At 46.3% G+C, this 26,196-nt stretch overlaps 1 protein-coding gene and 1 pseudogene across 1 annotated transcript in view; both read right to left on the bottom strand.

Annotated features, from left to right (window-relative positions):
* The window catches only part of CDCP1 (CUB domain containing protein 1), a 55,094-nt gene that overhangs the window by 20,117 nt on the left and 8,781 nt on the right, over positions 1 to 26,196 (bottom strand). The window contains exon 2 of the mRNA XM_081526051.1: positions 6,765 to 6,968. Coding sequence (XP_081382177.1) covers positions 6,765 to 6,968 — 204 coding nt within the window. The remainder of the gene's footprint in view (positions 1 to 6,764; positions 6,969 to 26,196) is intronic.
* LOC145520836 (large ribosomal subunit protein eL29 pseudogene) lies at positions 19,483 to 20,054 on the bottom strand (annotated as a pseudogene).

Below are 26,196 nucleotides of genomic sequence, written 5' to 3'. Positions count from 1 at the left end.
GACGCTCAGCCTCTCAGCATCAAGCCGTCACAGCTCTGTACGTTATCTGTGAGCATCTGTGCTTTATTTCAAATTACTTTGTGCCTCCATTAGCAAAATATGTCCTATGGTAATTTCTGCTTCGATTTACACCATTCCAGCTTGTGAAAAAAGTGTCACAGGAACTCTGCTTTTGAAGAGCAGGGAAAACCAGCACTGTTTTCCAGATTAAGTTAGTGTAGTCCAGCTTGTGGCTCCATTCTCAGCCCCCAGAGGGGGGCCCTTTGCAGTGGGGCTTGTGCTTTGGGATGTCCTACCTCCTTGATCCCGAAAGAGTCATGATTTCATAATTTTTCAGGCATTGTGCCAAGCTCTACCCTTTAAAAATGGTTTTCCCATCAGTGCACTCATCAACAGATGGAGTATGCCCTGAGTGTACAAGCCCTTAATGGCTGGAACCCAGAGGCCAGGTCATCTTCTTGCCTCCTGGCTTTAATGCTGGTATGTTATTACCACTGCTGTTGAATCTTCTCCCCTAAGGCTAATGCTTAATGACATCTTTTGATGTACTTTGTTTCCTAAATCTTTTTAAAACAAAGGGAGAATTTTCAGTGAGGTGGATTTAACTAGAATCTGTCTTACAGAGTAAGTCAGAAAGAGAAAAACAAATATCGCATATATATGGAATCTAAAAAAATGGTACTGATGAACCTATTTGCAGGACAGCAGATAGAGACGCTGTCAGAATAGAGAGTGAGGGACAGGAAGGCCTGACGTGCTGCAGTCCATGGGGTTGCAAAGAGCCAGACACGACTGAGTGACTGAACAATAGAGATGCAGACATAGAGAATGGACTTGCAGACACAGCCGGGGAAGGAGAAGGTGGATGAACTGAAAGAGGAGCATTGATGTATACACACGACCATGTGCAAAATACATAGCTAGTGGGGAGCTGCTGTATAGCACAGGGAGCTCAGCTCAGTGCTCTGTGTTGACCTAGAGGGGTGGGAGGGAGGCTCCAGAGGGAGGGGATATATGTGTACATATGGTTGATTCCTTGTTGCACAGCAGAAACTAACACAGGATGGTAAAGCAATCATACTCCACTTAAAAAGAAACTAAAAAGAAACAAAAGAAAACAAAGGGAGAAACGTTGTCTCAGGGAGGCACTAAGGAAAAGCAGGCAGGGTGGCTTTTGTTGTCTGCAGCACAGGGAATCTGAAAGGTGCAAAGCACTCTGGCCACTGTAATAATAATCTGCCAGTTTTTATCGCTGCTCTGGGGGATTATGTGAAACTACTGCCAACTCGAAAAGGAATTATGGGAGAATTTCAGAGCTGTCAAGGACGTCTGAGGTCAGCACATCAAGCCTCTCATTTTTTGCAAAGAGCCCTGGAGTCCGGGTGGCTTCTGTGGTGCTCTCAGCGCACACGCTCCCAGGACGAAAGCCCAGACTGTTGTTTGTTGACTTGCGCTCTTGCCAGTGCCCTGCACTGCTCAAGTGATAAAACAAGGTTAGATAAGGAGCTGAAAAATGCAGCTAAAATTAGGTTTTGTGTGTCGGTAAAGATAGTATCAACGTTTTGGAGCTCACAGAAACTTCACTGTTTGCATTAAGCCAGGTCTAGTTTTCAGCTACACTTCCCATGTGGCTTGCAGTGGCTCCTACTGGCTTCTATGTTCTTACAGGATCACTTAACCCAACTAAGGCAGTGATTCTGACTTAATTCCACACCAAGTACCTGGAGCAAAAAAGCTCCGTTTCTCAGCCACAGCTCTGCCATCAGTCATGTGACCCTGGGGGTGTCAGGTTGTGTGGACATTTTTTAATGTGTTGCTAAGAGCTTTGTTTTCAGAATGGACATACAAGTTCAGTTCAGTTCAGTCCAGTCATCCAGTCGTGTCCGACTCTTTGCAACCTCATGAGCTGCAGCATGCTAGGCCTCCCTGTCCATCACCGACTCCCAGAGCCTGCTCAAACTCATGTACATTGAGTCAGTGATGCCATCCAACCATCTCATCCTCTGTCGTCCCCTTCTCCTCCTGCCCCCAATCTTTCCCAGCATCAGGATCTTTTCAAATGAGTCAGCTCTTCGCATCAGGAGGCCAAAGTATTGGAGTTTCAGCTTCAACATCAGTCCTTCCAATGAACACCCAGGACTGATCTCCTTTAGGATGGACTGGTTGGATCTCCTTGCAGTCCAAGGGACTCTCAAGAGTCTTCTTCAATACTACAGTTCAAAAGCATCAATTCTTCAGCGTTCAGCTTTCTTTATAGTCCAACTCCAACATCCATACATGACTACTGGAAAAATCATAGCCTTGACTAGACGGATCTTTGTTGGCAAAGTAACGTCTCTGCTTTTTAATATGCTGCCTAGGTTGGTCGTAACTTTCCTTCCAAGGAGTAAGCATCTTTTAATTTCATGGCTGCAATCACCATCTGCAAGCCTCCAAGTCTTCAGTTCCCCATCCAGTGTAAAAAGGTTTAAATAACTCAAATGATTCCTTATCCAAAGGATGGAGAAGCATCATTTCTGAAGTGAGTCACATCTCAGTTTCCCCGCATAGACTTCTACTTTCATTAGCTTTAATGGAGTCATTCAAGAAGGGATGACATTGTAAATCAGTTATATCTAATATAAAATAAAATTTAAATTTCTTTTTATAAAAAGAAGGGATGACAGCAGAGGGGCTGAAATTTGAAACTTTCAGAATGTTTATTCAGAAGGGTTTTTAAAAACCAGAGGTAAGCAGAACACTGAACTTGATTCCAATGTGTAGATTTATAATTCTAAAAATGTTATTTTCATGTCATTTTCAAAAATTGCGAGCATGGGTTTTATTATTTGGGAAACTGTGTGCGGTCTGTGTGTGAGACGGGTCTCATGAGATGTGTCTTGTGAGATGTGATTGTGGTTATCTTTTTCCTTTTTCAAGATGGCAGTCATTTTCTTGACTTAACTGATTATAAAAGTAATGTCTGCTTGTAAGAAACTGACAGTACAGAAGAACAGAAAGAAGACAATGGATGTCACCTGTTCCCCTTCCCTACTCACTAGAGAAATAATATAAGGATAGCATTTTGGTGTTTAACCCTCCAGACTTGAGGCTCTGCATGGTTCTATGTATTTAATAAAGTGAAATTAAACTATACAAGGGCTTCCTTGTATAGTTTAGTGCCAAAGAATTTGCCTGTCAAGCAGGAGACACGGGTTTGATCCCTGGTTCGGGAAGATCCCCTGGAATAGAAAGTGGCAACACACTCCAGTTTCTAGCCTGGAAAATCCCATGGCCAGAGGAGACTGGAGGGCTACAGTCCATGGGGTCCAAAAAGAGTCCGATACAACCTAGTGACTAAATAACAACAAACTATACAAACTATTCTCCTACTGAAAGCTGCATTGTTTCGCATGGAACAAAATGACCAGGGGTATCTTTCCATGTCCAACATTAACACATAGATTTCCTGCATTCTTTTAATAGCAATACACCATTCCTTTGAATTCTAAGTATATCAATAGTCTCCTCACCTATGCAAAAGCTTCATTGACATTTTAATTGTAACTGACTCAAACTCATAAACTAATTTTGGGGAGAAACAACACAAAAAATACTGAGATTTTCATCAGGTAACATGGGAACATCTCTCCATTTACTTACGTCTTCTCTTTGGTCTTTCAGCAAAATTGTATGTTTTGCTTCATATACATCCTATGTATTTATTAAGATTATCTCTAAATACTTAAACAGAACTTTTGAATACTGGTGACCAAAAGCATGCACAGTGGGAATCCTTATGTTGTTCCTTGTTTTATTGGCAATGCTTCTATGTCTGACGGTTAAATATACTTGTTATTGCTTTTTTTGGACCACACTGTGCAGCAAGCGGAACTTCCCATATCAGGGATCAAATCCATGCCCTCTGCAGTGGAAGCATGGAGTCTTAACCACTGGATCACCAGGGAAGTCTCTGCTATTGGTTTTTGATGGATACAATTTATTGGATTAAGAAAACATTCCTCTATTTCTGGGTTACTAACAGTGTTTTGGGGCTTCCCTGGTGGCTCAGTGGTAAAGAAGCCTGCAATGTAGGAGATGCAGGTTTGATCCCTGGGTTGGGAAGATCCCCTGGAGGAGGGCATGGCAACCCACTCCAGTATTCTTGCCTGGAGAATACCATGGACAGAGGAGCCTGGCGGGCTACAGTCCATAGGGTTGCAAAGAGTGGGACACAACTGAAGCAACAAAGCATGCACACAAGAGCATTTTATTAAAATCATTTAAAATCATCTATTAAGATGATCAAGTGTGGGCCTCCCTGGTGGTCCACTGGTTAAGAATCCATCTGCCAATGCAGGGGACACGGGTTCGATCCCTGGTCTGGGAAGATTCCACATGCCACAGGGCAACTAAGCCCATGAGCCAAAACTACTCAGCCCATGCGCCTACAGCGTGTGCTCCACAGCAAGAGAAGACACTGCAATGAGAAACCTGGACACTGCAATCAAGAGTGGCCCCCACACTCTGAAACTCGAGATAACCCATGCTCAGCAACAAAGACCCAGCACAGCCAAAAATAAATAAAATTGAAAAAAAAAATCACATGCAGCTCTTCCCTTTCACATACTCACGTGCTGCAGTACGTTGAGCTGACTGGCTAATGGTGAACTATCCTTCTGTTTTCCAACAAGCCCTCCTGCTCTTGCGGCTTTAGTCTTTTCATGCAATTTTTGGATTTGATATACTTCTATTGTACTTAGGATTTGGGGGGCAAAGAATATTTATTCATAAGAGATTGGTCTATTTTCTTTTTATGCAGTGGAAGAGTTTGACATCAGGGTTTTAAGAGCCTTAGAAAATGAACTGTGAAAGTTTACCTCTTTCAACATTCTAGAATGGGGTTTGACAAACCACAGCTCATAGGCCCAATTCAGTCAAACACCTGTTCTTGTAAATAAACACGGGATGTTCATTGCCCATTTGTTTATCTATTGTCTATGGTTGATTTTGTGCTATCAGAGCAGAGTGGAGGAGTTGTGACAGACACCATCTGGCATGAACATCTAAGATATTTACTCTCTGGCCTTTTACAGAAAAGGTTTGTCAATCTTCCTCTGGAATTGTTTAAATATCACAGAAATTATCTGCTACTTGGAGTTTTATAGGACTCTCCTGTGAAACCATCTCTGACAAACCCAAACCCTTTCTCCTTCACATTGGACATTTTTTCCAATCTCCTTCTTGGTTACATACTTATTCAGGCTTCCTCCCTTTCTTTGAGTCAATCTGGCCCAGTAAATTTTCCATGGAAATCATTCTGTCATTCAGATTTTCACAATTATTATCAGTCTCTTACAACTGTAGCAATCTGCTTTCTACAGGTCATTAAATCCACATGTATACATTCAATGCTATATATTCGCAATTTCTCTTTCTTTTTTCCTGGAGACTAGTCAGAGATTTGTCTATTTAATTGGCCTTTACAAAGAACCAGGTTTTGGCTTCGGTTATAAACACACTTTTTTGGGGGCTGCACTGGGTCTTCATTGCTGTGTGTGGGCTTTCTTTAGTTGTGTTGAGTGGGGGCTCCTCTCTAGCTGCAGTGCACAGGCTTCTCACTGCAGTGTCTTCTCTTGTTGTGCAGCGTGGGCTCAGTAGTTGTGGCACATGGGCTCAGTTGAACCAGAGATTGAACCCGTGTTCCCTGCATTGGCAGGTGGATTCTTAACCACTGGACCACCAGGGAAGTCCATAAACATAGTTTTTAAAATTGCTTTTAAGTACTTAAATTTTTCTCTTTATTTTTATGAATTCCTTCTTCTCAAGGTTTATTTTATTCTTCCTTCATGATTTATTCCAATTCATCTATTTTCAGTTAAAGGTGAAGAAATTTTCTGAGTATGACTTTGATTAAGCCAAAATAGTGTTCTCATTGTTGTTAATATATCTATTAGTTCCTCATTGGCATGCCACCTTAAAATAATTGCGAAAGTATACCTTTAATTCTTTCTGCCTGATAGTATTTCTTATGTCAATCTCCTATCCCAAACTCAAATAATCGTTAATAATACCAAGTATCTGTAGTTTTTTGAATGCCAGTATGTCATATACCTCAATCCATTATTTTACTTCACCCCCAAAACATCCCTATTGGTTGGTACAATGACTCTTGTTTTACAGACTAGAAAACTAAATTGCAAAGCAGGTAAGTAACTTATATGGAGCCATGCGATCAAGGCACATGATCGGTCGCCCTAGCACTTGAAGCCAAACCAGGTCCCTCAGCCTGCAAAGCTGCTGTTTTTTCCCCATTGTAACTAGTGGATCCACTGCCCCACTCTGATCTCCTCAATCTTCCAATTCTTCTGTCCTTCAGCTCCCTTGACTTTTGCTCCTGCTCAGCCAGATATTTTTAGCACATCAGACAGAGTATCACCTAAGGATCCATAGCTCTGCTATGAGACAGTGTGGCATAGTGGCCACAGGTAGACACTCTGGATCCAGAATTCCAGAATACTTGTGGTTCCTGTCTTGCTGAGACACACCAGCTGTGCCATCTTAGGCAAGTGACTTCCTTTGAGAACTTCCCTTAAGGCTGCTTTGAGGATTAAAAGAAAAAAAAAAATTAAAACCATGTAAAACGCTTAGGACTGTGACTGGCCACAAACAAGCTAAAGAGAGTGCAGAATTTCAGAACAGGTCTCACCTCTCTAGCAGTAGAGGCTGGGTTAGCTTGGAAAGAAGAGACAGGGAGGCCAAAGAGTCCACGAGTGAGTACTTACCAATATTCTTCTGGATCTCGATAACGAAGTAATTGTGTGGATCCTGGCAGCTAAAGGAAAAGACTTTTTTCTCTCCGGCTTTGATGGACAGGGTGGTTTCCCATCTTTTAGAAATGATGTAACAGAGTTTCACTGGCAGAGGCTGGGTCCCGGGCTTCAGGAGGACTGTGATGCCACTTCCACGTGGCAGATCAATCTCATAAGCTTCAGGAAGAAGGAAGAAAAATAATAAAGAGGATGAATGAGGGCTGCCTACTTGCTGCCGTCCCCTCAGCTGGTCCAGGAGGATGGTTTCCTGAACGCTTTTTTTCCTTCCTCCAGGTCTGAGAAGCGGGGTGATACCAAATGACAGTATCATCCTTACCTGTGGCCAAGAACCTGGCCACTGTGGGCTAGGCCCTGATGTGCATCTCTGATATGGCTTATTCATTTCTCGAAAAATTAAAAGCACTACACCATGTTCTAGATGTCCAGAGCAGTATGTGTTCAGATACCCCTATCTGTGCAATATTAAATAGACACTGCCATATCTCTTCACAGTACGACTGTAGGTAAAAGTCCACACATAGAAACTGTCATTCTGTAGAGGCACATGTTTATCTGTAAAAAGCTGCTGTCCACTGCCCAGGATGCCTCATATGCCCTGTGCACACATATATGCAGTAGTGGAGGCTGGGTAAACTTGCGGAAATTAGATATAAACATATTGATCAATTAACTTGGCAAGTCAGAGCCAAACATTGCTCAGACCTCAGACTGGCACTCAGCAAAATTATGTGAGCAAACTGTATCAAGCAAGACAGATGGGGGCTGGTTACTAAACAGAGATGGGTGCATCCGGGTCAGGATGAACCAGTCCCATCTCCTTCCCATTCCCTCTGCTTGAGGGATTTTTAGGTCCTCCCAGGCCAAAAGAAGAGCTGTTTTTCTCCTTAGTAATCCCTGTTCCTTCCCAGACTTGGGTGCTGATTGTGGTCTCTGAGTGGCTGATGGGCTGGGTACAGAGAACGGGGGGACAGTCTTCTGGCGGAGGGAATCATGGAGCTCTTCAGTCCTCTGCCCCCCATGTTTGGCACAAACAGCTGCTTGGCCCCTGTTATGGCACCTTGTTCACAGAGGTGCTCCATAACCGTTTAGCCAGTGAACAGCAGTTTAACCAAAAGCTTTACTTTCCCCTTTCCTTTTTAAAATTTTTAGAATCAAATTTATTGAGATTTAATTTACAAACATTAAAAAGGACCTAAAAGACTTTTGACAAATGTGTATACATGTGTATACCACCACAAAAGCTCCCTCAGTGCACTTAGCCACCGACCTCCACTCCTGGCCCCAGAAAACTATCAATTAGTTTTGCCTGGCAGCTGGCTGTTTTTGCTCAGCATGTCTGAGGGTCACCCACGTTACTGCATGGATCTGCAGTTTGTTCCTTTTCATTGCTGTGTAGTATTCCACTGTCTGGAGAGACTGCAATCTATTCATCTGGGCACCCGTTCAGTGACAATTGAGTTCTTTCCAGTTTTTGACCAACCATGTCACTTCATTTTCCCACAACTGCAAGCCTGCTCAAGAGCTGTGCTCACTTCTCCCACTCAGGGCACATATGTGCCCGTGTTCCCACCCCTCAGTTGCTGTGTGCCATCAAACATCTGGATTTTTGTCGACCTCCTCGGAACCCCGTCCCCCTCATTCACTTTACGCCAGCCCCACTCGCCAGCAGCTCTTTATATTGGGGTGGAAATTGCTCTCTCAATCTGAGATAATGAAACAGAGCAGGACCATATGGTCCTTGTGCTATCCCGCCCCCCACCATGTCCTCTGCCTGCCTTTGGCTGTGGAAAACTTTAGTCAAAGAATAAGTTTAATCAGAGAAGTGAGAAATGTGGAAACAAAGGAAAGCAGTCAAAGAAGACTAATAATAATAATGTAGTCATTAAGCACAGTCAAGGACCTTTAATTCTTTCTCAAGGGCTGTAGATAATATTCTGAGTGTATCCTGTGAGCTGTCTTGCTGCTGCTGCTGCTGCCGCTGCTGCTAAGTCGCTTTAGTTGTGCCCGACTCTGTGCAACCCCATAGATGGCAGCCCACCAGGCTCCCCTGTCCCTGGGATTCTCCAGGCAAGAACACTAGAGTGGGTTGCCATCTCCTTCTCCAATGCAGGAAAGTGAAAAGTGAAAGTGAAGTCGCTCAGTCGTGTCCAGTTCTTAGTGACCCCATGGACTGTAGCCTACCAGGCTCCTCCGTCCATGGGATTTTCCAGGCAAGAGTACTGGGGTGGGGGCCATTGCCTTCTCCAGTGAGCTGTCTTATAGATAACAAAACACCAGGTAGAGAAGTTGACTACATGATGACCAGACTGTACCCAGGACTTGAGCTGTCACAATTCTGAGAATTGACCACAAAGAAATGGGAACAGGTGCAACCTGTAACTGAAGATTAACTGTACCTAAAACAACCAAGATGATGTTGGTCGGACCACTGATGACCAATTTGAAGCTGACTGTTAGAGATGACTGTGCTGTTTCTGCAGCCCCCACCCCTGACTCTGTCTATAAATGCTCTCACCCCCGCTTGTCGATGGTGGGGAGAGTTGGCCTTTGCAGAGATGTCTGCCACCCTCCGCCTATAGTTGCCAGCACCTGAAATAAAACAAACTTTCCTTTCCACCAACCTGGCCTGTTTATTGGCTTTTGAGCAGCAAGCAGCGCCTCCCCCCTACCCCCCCACGCCTCAACTCCTTTCGGTAACAATAATGAACTGCAAATATTTCCTCCAGGTTATGAGGGAAGAACTTTACCCTCTGGGCCTCTGTTCCTTCCTTTGTAAAATGAGGGGGTTGGGCTAGACTAGCTCTACCTTCCCAGGCAGCCCATCTCTGATTAGTATCCCAGGAAGTAAGAAGCAATTTTGCCATGTAAGCATTCCCAACTACCACCCAGCCATGACACATTTCTCAGAGCACAGGGGCACCGGCACAGCTGGCTTCATTACTTTGTTTCCAAGAGGGCTCAGGTTTTGCATATTTTGGAGCAGGACTTCTTATCTCTCTACCCTCAGCTTGTATCCCTCTCCACTTTGGTCACTGAGCATGGGCTTCTTTCGCCCTTTTTCCTGAACCACATCAACCTCTTTGCTATCTCAGGGCCTTTGCATGTGCTGGTCCTGAGTTTTACAATGCTCTTTCTCTAGCAAGAGCTGGTTCCTTTTTGTTCTTGGGGGTCTCAGCTCAAAGATCACCTCCTCAGAGCTGTCCTCCCTGACCAGTTACCCAAAGTGCTCACCCCACCCCTAACCCAGCCATCCTGCCCCTGCTTTTTGTTCATCCTCTGAGAGGACCCATGTTACTCATTCCCACCTCCCCAGACCAGAAAGGGAGCTGCTGCCTCCAGGAAGGCAGCAGGAGTTTACCAGTCTTCCTCAGGGATAGCCTCAGGACCCAAACAGTGCCTGGTGCCCTCATGGAGGCAGAAGTGATGACCCTCCTGACAGCACAATATAAAATCTCCACATTCTTGTCTTTGCTGCATTTAGTTTCTCTTAGACTTACCACCATTTCTGTGTTTCAGTTTGGGCTATAAATCTTAGTGGGACTCTTTAGTCCCTTATAAATCAGGCACACTGAGCTTTGTAATTAATAGCCTCAGAAAAAGAAAACACCCTCCGAGGCAGAAGTTTCTTTACTTACTGCTTCATCTTCAAGCAGCAGGGCCTTTGAGGATCTTCTGAGAGAGGGGGGAAGGCCCAGGGGTTCTTTAAGATACCAGATTAAACGAGTCCAGGGACTTCCCTGGTGGTCCAGTGGCTAGGGCTCCATGCTCCCAATGCAGGGGGCCTGTGTTCGATCCCTGGTTGGGGAACTAGATCCCACATGCCACAGTGAAGACCTGGTACAGTCAAATAAATAGAATTTTTAAAAAGAAACATTTTTTAAAAATGAGTCCAGATGCATGAACAGAAACCCAGGGGGCAGATGTATATATGAACTGAATATGTAAACCTTTGCCTTCTTTTTCTGTAATCACAAAAAAAGGTTTTACCACGTTATTTGTAAAAAAAAAAAAAATTCTTGGAGAACCCAGTCTTTGTGGCCCCCAACCCTGGGCCTCCAGGGGAACTAACTCATTGTCCAGTGAAGCTGCAATTTGTCTCAGGGCTGCAGCCTGGCTGGCTAGGTTACCAATTTCTTTCTCACTTCTCCTTTTTGGTAAAAATATTCAAAAATCCTTGACTCTTACAATTACTGTTTTGTTTTGTTTTTTGACCATGCCTTGAAGCTTGTGGGATCTCAGTTCCCTGACCAGGCATTGAACTTGGGGCCCCCTGCAGTGGAAGGGCAGTGCCCTAACCACTGGACCTCCAGGAATTCCTGATTACTGTTATTTCAATTGACTATTAGACCCTAAGCAGATCAGTGGTTCCCTAAGATTGGAGGTGGGAGGAGGGGATGGAAACAAAGAGGGCAGAGGAGACTGTGCAGGATGAAATAACCGTTCTGTATCTTGACCATGATAGTGATTATAGGTGGCATACAAATGCCAAAAGTCATCAAACTGGGCACTTGAAATTGGTAAAGTTTATTATGTGTAAGCTATGCCTTAATAAAAAAACAAGAGGGAAAACTTTTGTTAGAAAGACTGTGTTTCTGCACAAAGTAGGCACTTAATAAATGAAAAGAAGAATAATCATGACCGCAGTTAAAATATGGTTTAATAATATTTTGAGGTGGGCTGAGTTTCCCCCAAGGTAAGTGTAATAATTTCATATAGCTTTAAATTAGATCTTGAGAAGAAAAGGCTGATCTCACTAACATTTCTCTACTCAAATCTTCTCTCCTGCTTTTCAGCAGTACCCCAAATAACTCTGCATGTATGACTATCTATCCCATTATCAACGACAGCCAAAAAAAAAATGTATGAGCTTTTTCAGAAGTTCACTGTTTTTTCTTTTAAATTCTTTGAAGTCACCTATTCATTCCAACATTTTCTAGGGTCATATGACAAAGGTCCATATAGTCAAAGCTACAGTTTTTCCATTAGTCACGTATGGATGTGAGAGTTGGACCATAAATAAGGCTAAGCGCCAAAGAATAGATGCTTTCCAACTGTGGTGTTGGAGAAGACTCTTGAGAGTCCCTTGGACTGCAAGGAGATCAAACCAGTCAATCCTAAAGGAAATCAACCCTGAATATTCATTGGAAGGACTGATGCTGAAGCTGAAGCTCCAATACTTTGGCCACCTGATGCAAAGAGCCGACTTATTGGAAAAGACCCTGATGCTGGGAAAGATTGAGGGCAGGAAGAGAAGGGGGCGACAGAGGACTAGATGGTTGGATGGCATCACCAACTCAACGGACATGAGTTTGAGCAAGCTCTGGGAGATAGTGAAGGACAGAGAAGCCTGGAGTCCATGGGGTGGCAAAGAGTCGGACATGATTGAGTGACTAAACAACAACAACAACTATGTTCTAGGGACCATCTTTGGGGCAAATGATTTAATAGAAGCAGCCAGAGTCCATGTCCTCTGGGGGTTAATAGTCTAGACTAAATGATCTGTGAAGGGCTTTAAAAATGATAAAGTTCTAAGTCACAATAGGCCCACTGTAGGACCTGGGAGTCTGAACTGGAAACTTGTTTTTCTTTAAATCCCTACAGTAGGAGGTAGGGATTTCCTTTCATTTATTTTTTCTCCAGATGGAAAGCCAAATGTCCCAGCGCTAATGATTGAGTATGCCAGTTCTTCCTTAATGAATTGCTGATGCTACTTCTGTTGTTGCTTTATTTTCAGGTCTAAATAACCCAGATTTTCATCCAAACTCATTCTGGAAACAAAGCAGATGAAGCCTTGTCAGATGAGTTAAATGACTCATTTGGGTGGACTTTTAACATCTAACCATGTTTCTTCGCTCTGACTTTGAGATTAACAACCTGGAATGCCCTACGGTCGGGCCCTAGTTCATATCTCTCCTTCAGTGCCCCAGACCAGAGGATCCCCCCTGGTCCAGAGCCCAGTTCAGTACAGTTCAGTTCAGTCATGTCCAGCTCTTTGCGATCCCATGGACTGCAGCATGCCACGCTTCCCTGTCCACCACCAATTCCCGGAGCTTACTCAGACTCATGTCCATCGAGTCAGTGATGCCATCCAACCATGGGTCCGGAGCTCGGGCAACACTGAAGGCCTTACCTGCCTTTGCAGCAGGAGGGGATCTTTTATTATATGCTGTTTTCATGTCGCCAAGGCCACATCACCCACTGGACTGTCATTTTCAACTGCTCCCCCCTCATCCTCAATGATTAACATACCAGCTGGAGGGGAACAGCCAGAGGGAGAAGATAATGATTCAGCCATGTATGTACTTGAAACCTGGACCCCCTTTACCCGGCCCCTACCAGTGCTAACCCCTTGCGTGTGTGCTCAATCGCTCAGCCGTGTCCGACTCTTCGTGACCCTTTGGACTGTAGCCCGCCAGGCTCCTCTGTCCATGGGATTTTTAATGGCAACCCACTCCAGTACTCTTGCCTGGAGAATTCCATGGACAGAGGAGCCAGGCAGGCTACAGTGCATGGGATGGCAAAGAGTCAGACAGGACTGTGCCGCTAACTTTCAATTTTCACTTTAATTTCACTATAATAAAAGTAGCAGAGAGACCCCCACTGCTTGAGTAAAATAACTTATAACTCATTTATCACAAATGCTTGGAGTTTGAGAAGGACATCTTGCTTGCACATCTTCCTTCTTGCCCACTCACCACCATTCATCACCCCTTGAAATGAAAATTTCAACCCTGTAGAATCAATCTCAACCTCCTACCACGACCCCCACCCGGACCCCCACCAGTCACGCTGGCACATCTGAGCGCTTGAGAAATGTGCTGTGATTCAAAGAAAATGGGTGGGCATCTTCTTCAGCGTCTCTTTCTTTTGTCTCCCCAGGAACTTGGTATTTCATTGGTCTGGTGATTTTTGAAAATCTGTTACCCAAGTTCACAGGAACCCAGACAAAGCTCCAGATTCCAGGGCAATTTCGAGAGCTCGCTGGCTGAAAGAAATCCAAGGTGACCCTTATGTTAGCAGTGCGTGGGCTGCCGGCTGGAGAGCTTGCAGGCACCACACGTGGGCACGTGAGTCACAGCTCTCCTCCTCAGCTCCCCTGCCTTCTGACCTCTCCTTATTAGGATGCCTTGCAGAGTTTCTGCCTCACCAGTGGCTCCTCGGGCGGGAATTTCCAATTGTTTTAATCACCACCATTCATTATTCACCATTCATTAATCACCTATCACAGGATATTATACAAATGCCCCTGTTACTCCTTCTCCCTGCCAGACTCCGTCTTTGTAAGGGAAGCAAATGCAAGGAAGGGGATTCACCAGGGAAACACCAGGAAGTTATCTGTTCCCAGATGCAGCCAGTACAGGTTAAAAGACTGCCAAATGTGATTTACAGTTTCCTAGACAGGTCAGAATCTGCTGCCATCTGGGTGTGGTTTCCTGGGAGACTGCTCTCGTCCACTCTCTCTGTCCAACGAAGATGAACAGAACGGCTCCCAGCCAGGGTCTGGGCTCAGCCCGGGCGCCAGGAGACACATACGAAGACCCCTGGGACGAATGCCCAGGAGGTTGAGAACTCGGACACAGGAGCCAAGCGGTATGACTGTGAATCAGCGTGACTGATCAGTTGCAGCCCGCGTGGGAGTCAGATTCCCAGGCAAGCCCATAAGGAGATAATCACTTCTGGGGAAACAGTACTGTCCTCTCTCAGGAAGACATCCCACTGCAGACCCACATCCTTCTCTCAGTGAGTCTACGGGGCCGATGGCTGGAGTTTGCTCCCCTACAGAGCAGACCCCTGCTTTGCCGGCTGAGCATCAAATAAAGCAGTGATTTGATTTTAGGGTTCAGGTTTGCAAAATTCAGCTTGTTAGACTATAGATGCTCATAACATTAGAGGCAGAGGAAAAGACACCAGTAGAAGGGACGGTGGTTCACCCTCCCACCCCGCAGATCACACCATTCCCACGATTCCTCCTGCCTTTACTCCTCAGGGCCGCAATCCCCAAGCTTTTTCCGCACGGGGGACTGGCCTCTTGGAAGACAATTTTCCTATGGCTGGGGGTGAGGGGATGGTTTTGGGATACTTCAAGTGCATTACATTTATTGTGCACTTTATTTCTATTATTATTACATCAGCTCCCCCTCAGGTCATCAGGTGTTAGATATTGGAGGTTGACAACCCCTGCCATACGGGAGGCAACTGCTGAATTCACAGAACTGAGTGTCTGTTTGCCTGCCTGTCTGCCCCATATAACCCCACCAGATAGTCGGCAATTTGAGGGCACCAAGAAAAGTCAAGGTACTCTGAAGATGCTGAGGTCAGCTATGAACTGTCTGGGGTGGTCAAGGAAGACTTCACAGAGCAGACTTAAGAGCGGGGTCTAGAAAAATGAGTCAAGAGTTTGCCTGCAGAGAAATGGGTGTCAGGAAAGATAAGTGGAGGGAAAGACAGGTGCAACGTCACAGGTGTGAAGAAGACCTTCCTTGGAGTCACTCCAGGGAGTCTGGTTTGGCTAGAGAGTGGGCTGAGGAGGCTGGAGACAGAGGCAGGGGTCAGGCTGGGAAGGGCCTGGTTGGCCATGGAGTTTGGGCTTCATCCAGTGGGACCAGGATACCTTGGCAGCTTTGTGTAGTGGTGAAAGGCTTGGATGCTAGAATCTGACTGCCTGGGATCAATCCCTGGTTTGGTACTACTTACTAGCTGTGTCCCGCTAGACAAATTCCTTACCTTCTCTGTGTCTTACTTTTCCTACCTGCAAAGGAACGTAATAATGGAATAGTTGTAAGGACTAAATGAGAAAGTACCTGTGAATTGCTTAGAACGGTGCCAGGTAGTCAATCAATGTTATCTGTTATTGTTGATATTAGTAATGATAGATAGCACATTATAACTACTGGGGCAGTACTTGTGGGGCGTTGTTGAGGGTGTGAAGTAGAGAAACAACTGTAGCAGCAGCCTGGCTCTCAAACTAGAGCCCAGAGTCCTGGCTGGGCTGGGCTGGGAGAGGGCAGGGCAGGTAAGGTGCCTAGGGGCAAATCATCACACTCAGGGTTGTGCAAAGGTGAGTGCTTCCTTACATTTTCCACGCCTCCCCTGTCCTGGCCTAGCCCTGCCCAGCTATTAAGGTCCTTCCATGTGTGTTGATTCATTTGAATTCAGCATCCCTTTGAGGCTCAGAGAAGTGACTTCATGTCCCTGTCTGCTGAGCTCAGGAGGCAACTGGGAGATTCTGGTGTGACCTCTGCACACTTGCCCTCCCCACCCGACAGGGTACCACATTGAGCTGCCCTCCCGGAAGTTGCCAAAGCTGGCGGAATCAACCAGCAGGAGGGGAGGAAGTGCTGCCATTGTGATCAAGTACGTGGAGTCGTTGGCTGACACCGAGGGCCTGGGCATGGGTACCAACATAACCCACCAGAACGGGGCCTGTTTTGGGAGCGAGTGCCAGACTCTCACACCACCAAAGTTAAAGTGTCATTAATCCAGTGGACCTGGGGCCGCACGGCCTGCAAGCTGTGGAGGAAAAACTGGTGTAGCCACCCTAAATCTCTGTGGCACGGCCTTGGCCAGGTCTATTCACGGACTGGCAAACCAAGGGGAAAGTCTCACCAATGGTGGGAAGACCAGCCATCTTCCGGGCTGGAAATAGTTAATTTCCCATATTCACATCCAAAACGACCGCAAGGCAAGTTGCTGTTTCAGAAACTGATCAGTCTTCCTTGGATGAGAAGCCTTTGGAGTCTAGATACCAGGCCAGCCTTCAGAATAACACTGAGTACTTAATACGTGCAGGGTCTGTGCTTGCACTTGATAAAATGCCCACGGCCACCCCACGGAGCAGGTTCTAAAGTTAATCCGCATTTTAAAGATGACAAAGCCGAGGTTCAGAGAGGTCAAGGAACTTGCCCAGGCACATGTGATTAGTAAGAGGCAAGGGCCAGGTTTGAGCCTGAGCAGCCTGATATCGGAGCCCAGCACATGAGCACTGTTTCATGGCAGACCCAGCCCTGCCCAGAGAATTTCACACATGGCCAGCCAGGAGCCTGGTGATGGGCACAGCCTACTCTCCCCAACAGTCAAGTGAAACGGAATGAAACATTTCCCTGCGGCTGGTTCATTAGAGACTCTCCAGGCTATCAAAATGGATGGGCATTTGTTTAAAATAGTTAAACAGGCACTTTGTTTCAAAATCATTTGCAAATGTGGTTCTGAATTTAAACTGAAGATTGACAGTTCCCCGGAATTCAAAATGTTTGGGGTGTGGTTCTTCTTCTGTGTGATTTTTTTTTTTTTTGGCAGTGACTCCGGGCAAGGACCTGAGAAAAGGGAACCTGGCGTGCTGAGACGTGGGTGGCTTTGTGAGGCTTGCCCGGGGGCTGTGGGCATGGGAAGCAAGTGGCCGAGTTGGTGGCAGACAAAAAGCAGCCATCATTCTGGAACGAAGCACTGGGTGTAAAGGGCTAGTGCCAGGTCTTGGAAGAAAAGCATATCCAGAAACCCCGGCTGGAGAGGCTCACTTCTGAAGGCCACTGTCAGTGGGACTCACAGGCGAAATCACACCTATCTTTAAGGAGAATTCCCCAAACCCCCTCTACCGAATCTCCTTCCTCTTTACTTGGGCTTCAAGAATCTCAACCCAGACCTCTGGTTAGCTGGGGAGGAAATACCTTCTCCTGGTAGGAGACTCCCGCCTGTCCTTCCCAGTATCAGAGCTGCTCCCTCGTCCACTGGTTTGGAAATCTGGCAGGACCTGATTGAGAAGGCACACCTTCCCCCGCCCCAAGCCTGTCCCCCTCGCCACTCCACCCACCTTATTCTCTGGGTTGGCATGGGAAAAGCAGCCTTTTGCAGTAGAGGGCAAATCTTTCTTCATTCTCTTTCTTGGGAGTAAAAAAGAAGTGCCCCCACACACAGCATCCCCACAAAGAAGCTGAGTGGGTCCTCCCAGGTGGCTCAGCAGTAAAGAATGTGCCTGTAATGCAGGAGATATGGGTTCAATCCCTGGGTTGGGAAAATCCCCTGGAGAAGGCAACAGCAACACATACCAGTATTCTTGCCTGAAAAATCCCATGGACAGAGGAGCCTGACAGGCTATGGTCCATGGGGGTCGCAGAGTCAGACACAAATAAGTGGCTGAGCACACACATGGTGGTCGGGCCGGGGTTGGGGAATGCTTCGGGCTATTGTTGGAAGTCTGGAAGGACGGAAGCCCACAGGACAGGGCCTCATTTCAGCCTCAAAAAGCAACTGAAGAATTCGCCAGCCTTTCTGACAGGGACAGAGTGAAGGGACAAAATAGGTGATTAAATAGTTACTCCCACTAGGGGATTATAAGTAGGAAAAATATGGAGACCCCTGTGAGTTAATGATGACTCAAGAGGGTTGGTTTGCTTAACCACAAAACCAAGAAGGCTTGCTTGGCAGCAGAACCATACAGCAGAAGCACAAGACGTGCCCCCGAACAATGAAACGATGGTGCCATGGAGCCCCACATCCCGCCCAGTGAGCTCAGTAAGTTAGGACACGCTCTCTGCACACACACACAAACAATTTGTGGACCTAGCTTGACCATGTAGGGACAAGAAAACTCCCCTGCTCAACTTGGAGGAGGAGCTGATGATGGAAGCAGAACATCCACTCAAGAAAGATAAAGAAGTTGTTCTCCTCCTTCCCACTTTTCCTTTGATTATAAAAAACTGTAGCCCAGTGAGTTCTCAGGGCATGGCATTTCTCGCCCATGTCCTAGTAAACCTCACATCCTATTCTAATAAATCACTTCTTATATATCACTTCTTGTGCTTCTCTGGTAGCTCAGATGGTAAAGAATCTGCCTACAATACAAGAGACCCGGGTTTGATCCCTGGATTGGGAAGATCTCCTGGAGAAGGGAATGGCTACCCACTCCAGTATTCTGGCCTGGCGAATCGCATGGACAAAGGAGCCTGGAGGGTTACAGTCCATAGAGTTGCAAAGAGTCGGACACAACTGAGCGCCTAACACTTTCACTCATCTATCACTTTGCTCTCCCAGAATTCTTTTCTGCGATGAGACATAAAGGACTATGGAACCGGAGCTCTCTGGAGCTCCTGGAAACGACACAGTCGGTTTCGATGCCAGCACAGGAGCTTCACAGACTCCTTAAAGAACAGGGTCACGTTTTAAGCCCATACACTAAACACTGCAACCATCAGTGAACACACCAGGAAGGACTGGACATCGACCATAGTTATAAACAAAGGGCTTGGGGGTGACCAAGTACAACCTCACACCAGGGTAGAATTGGGACCCAGACCTGCCGTGGGTGGGGCGGGGGCAGGAGTCAGGGCAATGAAGAAGCCGAAGGAGGAGGACCAGGGCACGCACAAGAGAAGTGGAAGGCCCAAAGACAACTGGGTGCTGCACCTGTCTTGTTTTTTGACAGATCCTGCCTCGGGTTTATTTGTACAAATAGCAGAGGAGGACACCAGCCCCATGCAGACAGCAGCAGCAGCGGGGTCACAGCGGCCCTCCTGTCCTCACACCGGCAGGGAGAGGCCTCTGTGCTGTGCTATGTCGCTTCAGTTGTGCCCGACTCTTTGGGACCCCATGGCTGTGGCCCGCCACGGGCTCCTCTGTCTATGGGATTCTCTGGACAAGCATACTGGAGCAGGTTGCCATTTCCTTCTCCAGGCCTCTACTCTGGAGCCTTTGTGGGCGCCTGGGCACCTTTGAGAACCAGAATATGAGTTGCAGCCGCAGCTGCCGGTGACTGGGCGTTGGTGTGAGCCTTGGCCTGGGACTTTGGCCGGCAGAGCCTGAGACTCTTGGTGATGCGGTCACAAGCATGTTTCCTGGGCTAGGGGTGAGCAATGTAGCTAAGTTGATTGAGCGTGCGGCAGCCGCCCTTTGGGATCTTGGACTTGATCTCCTTGGACTTTGTGAGAGCCTCCACAGCCTCAGCACATGCACTGATGGCCTTGGCACCGTAGGCCAGCATCTTCTTCAGGCCCTTCTTCCTGTGCTTCTCGGTCAAGTGCATGTTCCTCAGGAAGCTGGGGTCCACCCCTTAAGAGATTCATATCATTGTGATCGGGGTTTCCTGATGCCATTTCTGTGCCATTTTCAGGACTGGCTGTGGGTGGTGTAGTTCTTAGACTTGGCCACGTCTGCACTGGGGCCCACGGATCCCAAAGCACTTGGGACTGGAAGGGCCGTTTTAAGAAGGCTGACTATGGCCACGTGCCGCCAGGGAATGGTGAGCTCCATCCAGGCCAGGTGTGGGCCCAGCTTGTGGAGTCACATCCACAGACTTCAGAGCTCAAAGGGCATCAGGTTCTCACCTGCTCAGTGAAAGAGACCCACAGTTCCCATTAAAAACTAGTTTACTATTTTCATAGCTCTTAGAACAATCATAGAGACAATAAAATAAACTTCAAAGAGCAATGTCAGAAGGAACCCTGTGCATTCTCAGTCAATCCGACTTGTTGAATTGTTTAGCAAAACAGAGGACCGTTGTGTCCATGCATCCATTTCCTACTCTTTAATTCCCGAATTCCTTAGGAGAGAAGTTTATATGCAGTGATGCAGGTTCATTTTCTAAAGTAACTAAATGATTCTCCAATGTAGATACTAGCGATGGACTGTCTCCAGGGCTTGCGCTTTGAATTATTTATGTTTTTAAGTGGTGATGGGTTTGCAGGGAGCCACCTAAATCCTTCTGTTGTGTCTTTCCCTTTTATGATCAAAGACACACACTGTATCGAAGATGTATCTTAGAGACACATAACTAGGCAGTGAGCTCTGTTTGGACATGGTACATGCTCAGTCTTGTCCGACTCGGCAACCCCATGGACTGCAGCCCACCAGGCTGCTCTGCCCACGGAATTCTCCAGGCAAGGATACTGGAGCGGGTTGCCATGCCCTTCTCCAGGCGATCTTCTCAACCCAGGGATCAAAGCCCAGGTCTCCTGGGTTCTTTACCGCGGATTCTTTACCACTGAGCCACCAGGAAAGCGTTTGGACCACAGTGTGGAGTAAACGAACACATCTATGTGTAAACCCCTCTGAGACCATGGCTATTTTAAGGCTTCTTGCCACCCTAATACCTGGGCTTTTAACATTTAACTCCAGACTGAATGGAACTGTACTGAGTAGAAGGATGATTTCAAAGTTTACACAGGGAGAGAAAGCTGCATAGTAAGAGACTTTGCACTCAGTAATTGCAGAATTAAACAAATATACTGAGTTTATGACCACTGTACATAATTCATGATGATATGCTAAAGTGCCATAGGGCCAGTGTAAATCACATTAACATCTTATGAAATATTAAAAAGAATCATTTTGCCAGACCTTGAGGTGTTGGTCAGGACGACCTTAAAAGTCACTGAGGATCACAAGGACAGATGGGGAAGAATCAAAGGAGTAGAGTCAAAAACAAAACAAACAAACCTATCTGGGGACTTCCCTAGTGGTCCAGTGGTTAAGAGTCTTCCACTGCAGGGGGTGTGGGTTCAATTCCTGGTGGGGGAGTCCCACATGATGCATGGTGTGGCCAAAAAAACAGAACACAAACCCATCTGTGTGTGTGCTCAGGGATGCCACCAGGAGGAGGGGCCTTTCCCTGCTCTGCCATTCAGAAGTTCGGAAGTTACTAAAATTCCCATTTCTTTAGTGTTCCCTGGAGTCCGTTGCCAGTGGTCTCACCTTGCCATCAGCGACCAGTTGTTTCACTTCCTCTGATAAAAAGCTAGCAGGGAGATGGTTAAATAAGAATCTACACACACCAAGTCTATCTGTTTCTTAACTGCAGAGACACAACCTCTTAATCAGTTGCGGGACAGGACTGGGGAGTGTGGGTGTATCATATTCCAGGGGCCAGGGCTGCAGCCAACTTGGAAAATATCCTTTTGTCTAAACCTCTTGTTTTAGGGACTAGGGGTTAGTACCTTTTGTTGTTGCTGTTTCCAGCAAATTTTAAAAAATTTTTTTAAATAAAATTCTTCGAGTCTTATTGAGATATCATTGACAAACAGAACTGTGTGAGTTTAAGGTGTACAGCGTAATGATTTGACTTATATACATCATGAAATGATCATCACAGTTACTGTAGTTACTACTGTTTCCAGCAGTCTTAAAGGCAAGGGGAGGGGGAAGGGAGATCCACCCACATAGCCTAACTTGAAGAATAAGTCTTTGAACGAAGCTCCCTCAAATGAACATGGGTCAGGTCAACACAGCTGACTCCTGTGGCAAATCAGATAGCCGAAGGTAAAGCAGGTCAACAGAGGAAGACTACACATTCCAGGAACTCTTTAGGGCCAGACGGACACATGATTTCCTCATCCAGAGGGGTCGGGACAGCCCCCAGGAGGTGTCACATGGATGGGGAGTGCCATTATGGAAGGTCCTGTGTCAACAAGGACAGTCATTATGGAAGCTGTTTGTCCACGAGGATGGCTGTTATGAAAGGTAGTGATATGGGAGGTGTCAAATCAACAAGAATGGACATGATGGGTGTTCAGCCATCATGGATGAAATGGTATCAACAAGGATGGTCATTATGGAGAGTGTTACACCAGCTAGGGTGGCTGCATTGGCACCTGGACCGTACCAGGGGTGGAGCTAGCTAATCGTCTAAAGATAATCATGCCATACATTCAGGGAGGTGAAAAACTGAGTGGGGGGACCAAGAGTGCCGAGATGCGGGTTTGAGGAGCCTGGATCCCAAGCACATAGCGTTGGCAGGTGGAAGAACAAGCAGATGGTTATTCCTGGAAGGGGGAGAGGCAGTGGTTCAGAGCACTTTCCCCTTCATGACCCGTATTCCTTCCTCACAGTAGGAGTTGGTCCTGCTGCCAAGAAAGGAAGAGGAGGATGGGAACAAAACTCAGTGAGGAAACCCCACAGTAATGAGGCCTTTAATCATCATTCAAACTACATTCTGCCTTGCTCCTGTAGCTGGTCTCCAATCAGAAATCATACACTGAAGGATTATTCTTAATGACATTCAGTTAGAGGATCACTTCCTAAGCTGTCTTTTCAGAGACGGTGAGAGAACACTTTTAAAATATCAAGACAACACTGGTGATTACTGGTGACAAATGACAGTGCCATACTTCTGCTCCAGGGCCTATCTTAGGGTTTTGCTGTGACGTTCCACAGACCTCTGACACCAGAACAATCTGCCTCCTCCTTCTCTTTTCCCTCAAGAAGAAGGTATTCGTCATTCCCAGCCTTTACTGCAGTTCTTACACGTATATCTTTTGCTATATTTATCACATTGAGTCTCAAACTCAAATGCTTTCAGGGCCCTAGCAGATAACATAAATCAGAAAAGCCAACATAGTAAGGAGGCTTTCTGTTGAATCGGAGGGGACGTGCTCTACTAAGCACGTTGTAATTCAGCTTTTTTTCAAAATACATCAAACAGAACTGGCCAAGGCCCCCAGGTCACCTGTTTGTAGCTCCCAGTTTACATGTTTGAATCCCTTCTGGAGGGTGAGCCCCCAGAGAGCAAGGGGCTAGGATTTTCTACCTCTGGGTGTCCAATACAATGGGCCTCCAACATCTGTGGAATGAGCGGAATCTGTTACCAAATGACCTAGGACTAGGCCAGGTCTCTTAAAGACATTCTAGGCAAAAATCAAATTCTCTAGGTCTGCTCAATGCTAGTAGTTAAAAGTGGTTGCTGCTGCTAAGTCACTTCAGTCATGTCCGACTCTGTGCGACTCCACAGATGGCAGCCCACCAGGCTCCGCTGTCCCTGGGATTCTCCAGGCAAGAATACTGGAGTGGGTTGCCATTTCCTTCTCCAGTACATGAAAGGGAAAAGTGAAAGTGAAGTCGCTCAGTCGTGTCCGACTCTTAGCGACCCCATGGAGTGTAGTCTACCAGGCTCCTCCGTCCATGGGATTTTCCAGGCAAGAGTACTGGAGTGGGGTGCCATTGCCTTCTCCATTAAAAGTGGTTGCTGCTGCTGCTGCTAAGTCGCGTCAGTCGTGTCCGACTCTGTGCGACCCCATAGACGGCAGCCCACCAGGCTCCCCCATCCCTGGGATTCTCCAGGCAAGAGTACTGGAGTGGGTTGCCATTTCCTTCTCCAATTAAAAGTGGTTAGGAGGTGGGAAAAGCAGCAAATTGCTCGTCAAAACCAGTTGTTCTGGATGGAGAAACCAGTTTTGGTCATTAGTTCCCTGATTCCCAGTGATTTAACTTCTATTCCATCTTCTACTTCATTCCTTCCATACAACCAAATTCTTGCAGGAAGCATCAGGAAGACTTTTGAAGACAGAATCATTGAGATATTCATTACCTGGCTTTAAATCCTTTTTTATTTATTTTTGCTTATTTATTGGCTGGGTCTTAGTTACAACACACAGAATCTTTGTTGCATCATGCGGGAACTTTTGTTGTGGCGTGTGGACTCTCTAGTTGTGGTGCATGGGCTCAGTACTTGTGGCTAAGTAGACTTAGTCGCCCTGTGGCATGTGGGATCTTAGATCCCTGTCAGAGATTGAACCTGGGTCCCCCGCATTGCAAGACGGACTCTTAACCACTGGACCACCAGGGAAGTCTCTAAATTATTTTTAAATTTAAAGCTATTTATAAGGCAAAACTGTGTTGATAGAAGGCAAACAAATGGTTGCCAGGGGCCAAAGAGCAGGGACTGTCTGCAAAGGGGTCTGGAGGAACTTCACAGGGGGACTGAATCATTGTATCACGCACCTGACAGGACCCATCAACCAGTGCAGTTGAGAGGTGGATTTTATGGTATGTACATTAAATCTCAATAAAGCTGAAAAATACAATTTACTTTTAGATAAATGATACATGAAGCACAAAATAAAATACATACGCATAAGGCACCCCTGTTTTATTTCATTTCATTTTACCAAAAGGTAGCATACCATCCTCATTGTTCTGAATCTTGTGTTTTCCTCTCCAGAATGTATCTTGGTCGCGGGGGTCCACTCCATGTCTGTACATCCCATTCTTTTAAATGGCTGTGTAGCATTCCCCTGTTTAAATGCATCATCATTAATGTAACCAGTCTTCTAATGATGGATAGTTGGGTTGTTTCCAGTCTCCAGTGACCAGGGGAAGGAGAAGATGTTTATCTGGAGTTTCAAGGTGCCAGCGGGACATGCCTTCCTGGGTGTGCAGGTTCCCGGCTGGAGCTTGAACTGTATTCCCACAGAGGCTGATGTCAGGGGGGCTGGAAGCTGTTATTTCTAGGGTTTGGCTGCACCACGCTGACACGGGCTTCTGCAAGATGACCCGAGCACTGTTTACTATTTGAAAAACGTCTTCCTTGTCCTGATAAGTTGAGAACTTGCTCCTGACAGCCTAGAGCTGAAGTGCCTGATAAGACTGTCAGCAACTTCAGAGCAGTTGGGCAATCTTCCACCTCTCAGCAACGGTGAAAGGTGGCAGGCCTGCCAGGCTCCACGAATATCCGGCTCTGGTTTCATGGCCTGGCACACTGCAGCTCAGGCTCGGTTTAGTTTTGACACCTGCTCACAAACAGCTGTAAACTTCAGAAGCCCACTGGGGCATTCTCTTCACTTCTCATGTGTAACTGGGCATGATGTTTACATTATATAAAACCGGTCTAGTCAGTTCCTTGGTTAAAAGAAAATCCATGTGCTTATGTGTATGCATGTGTGTGTGTGCGCGTGCACACGTGCGCACAGCTGCTCACTTGCAAACAATTTTTTAAAAAATGTTCTAGGACCCCTCTGGTGGCACAGTGGCTAGGAATCCGCCTGCCAGTGCAGAGGACACAGGTATGATCCCTGGTCTGGGAAGATTCCACATGCCGTGGGGCCAATCAGCCACAACTACTGAGCCTGTGTGCTGCAGCTACTGAAGCCCGCACACCTAGAGCCTGTGCTCCACAACAAGAGAAGTCACCACAACGAGAAGCCCACGCACCTCCAACTGGGGACTAGTCCCCTCTCATTGCAACTAGAGAAAGCCTACGTGCAGTAATGAAGATCCAGTGAAACCAAAAAAAATTAAAAAATTAAAAAAACCCATGATGAAAATAAACACACGCAAAAGCAAAACATGTTCTTGTGTCACTATGAACAATTTCTTTCAGTTTTTAACCCAGGAGCTTCCCCAGATGTCCTCATAAGGGCCCAAAGCTGACTGTACTGTGATACTGCCTGAGGCACATTGTGTAGTTACAGAGGCTGAAACAGCCAAAACGTCTCTCCAAAGCAACCTGGTTACACAGACAACAGCCTGGCAGTTTGGTCCAGATGGTCTGATGCTAAAAAATCTCAATGTTCTTTTTGGATTCTACTTAGATAATCAAAGTAACTTCAGTTCTTAAGCGAGGAATCCGTTTGAGGGCGAACACTGTGCTGAGGGATTTACAGGTGTTATTTTCACTGGGTCC

The sequence above is a fragment of the Giraffa tippelskirchi genome, chromosome 9 (assembly GCF_054371585.1).
Source record: "Giraffa tippelskirchi isolate mGirTip1 chromosome 9, T2T-mGirTip1v1.2.pri, whole genome shotgun sequence".
Lineage (NCBI taxonomy): Eukaryota > Metazoa > Chordata > Mammalia > Artiodactyla > Giraffidae > Giraffa > Giraffa tippelskirchi.
The sequence above is the reverse complement of the archived record's forward strand: the minus strand, read 5'-3'. Positions and strand labels throughout refer to the sequence as shown.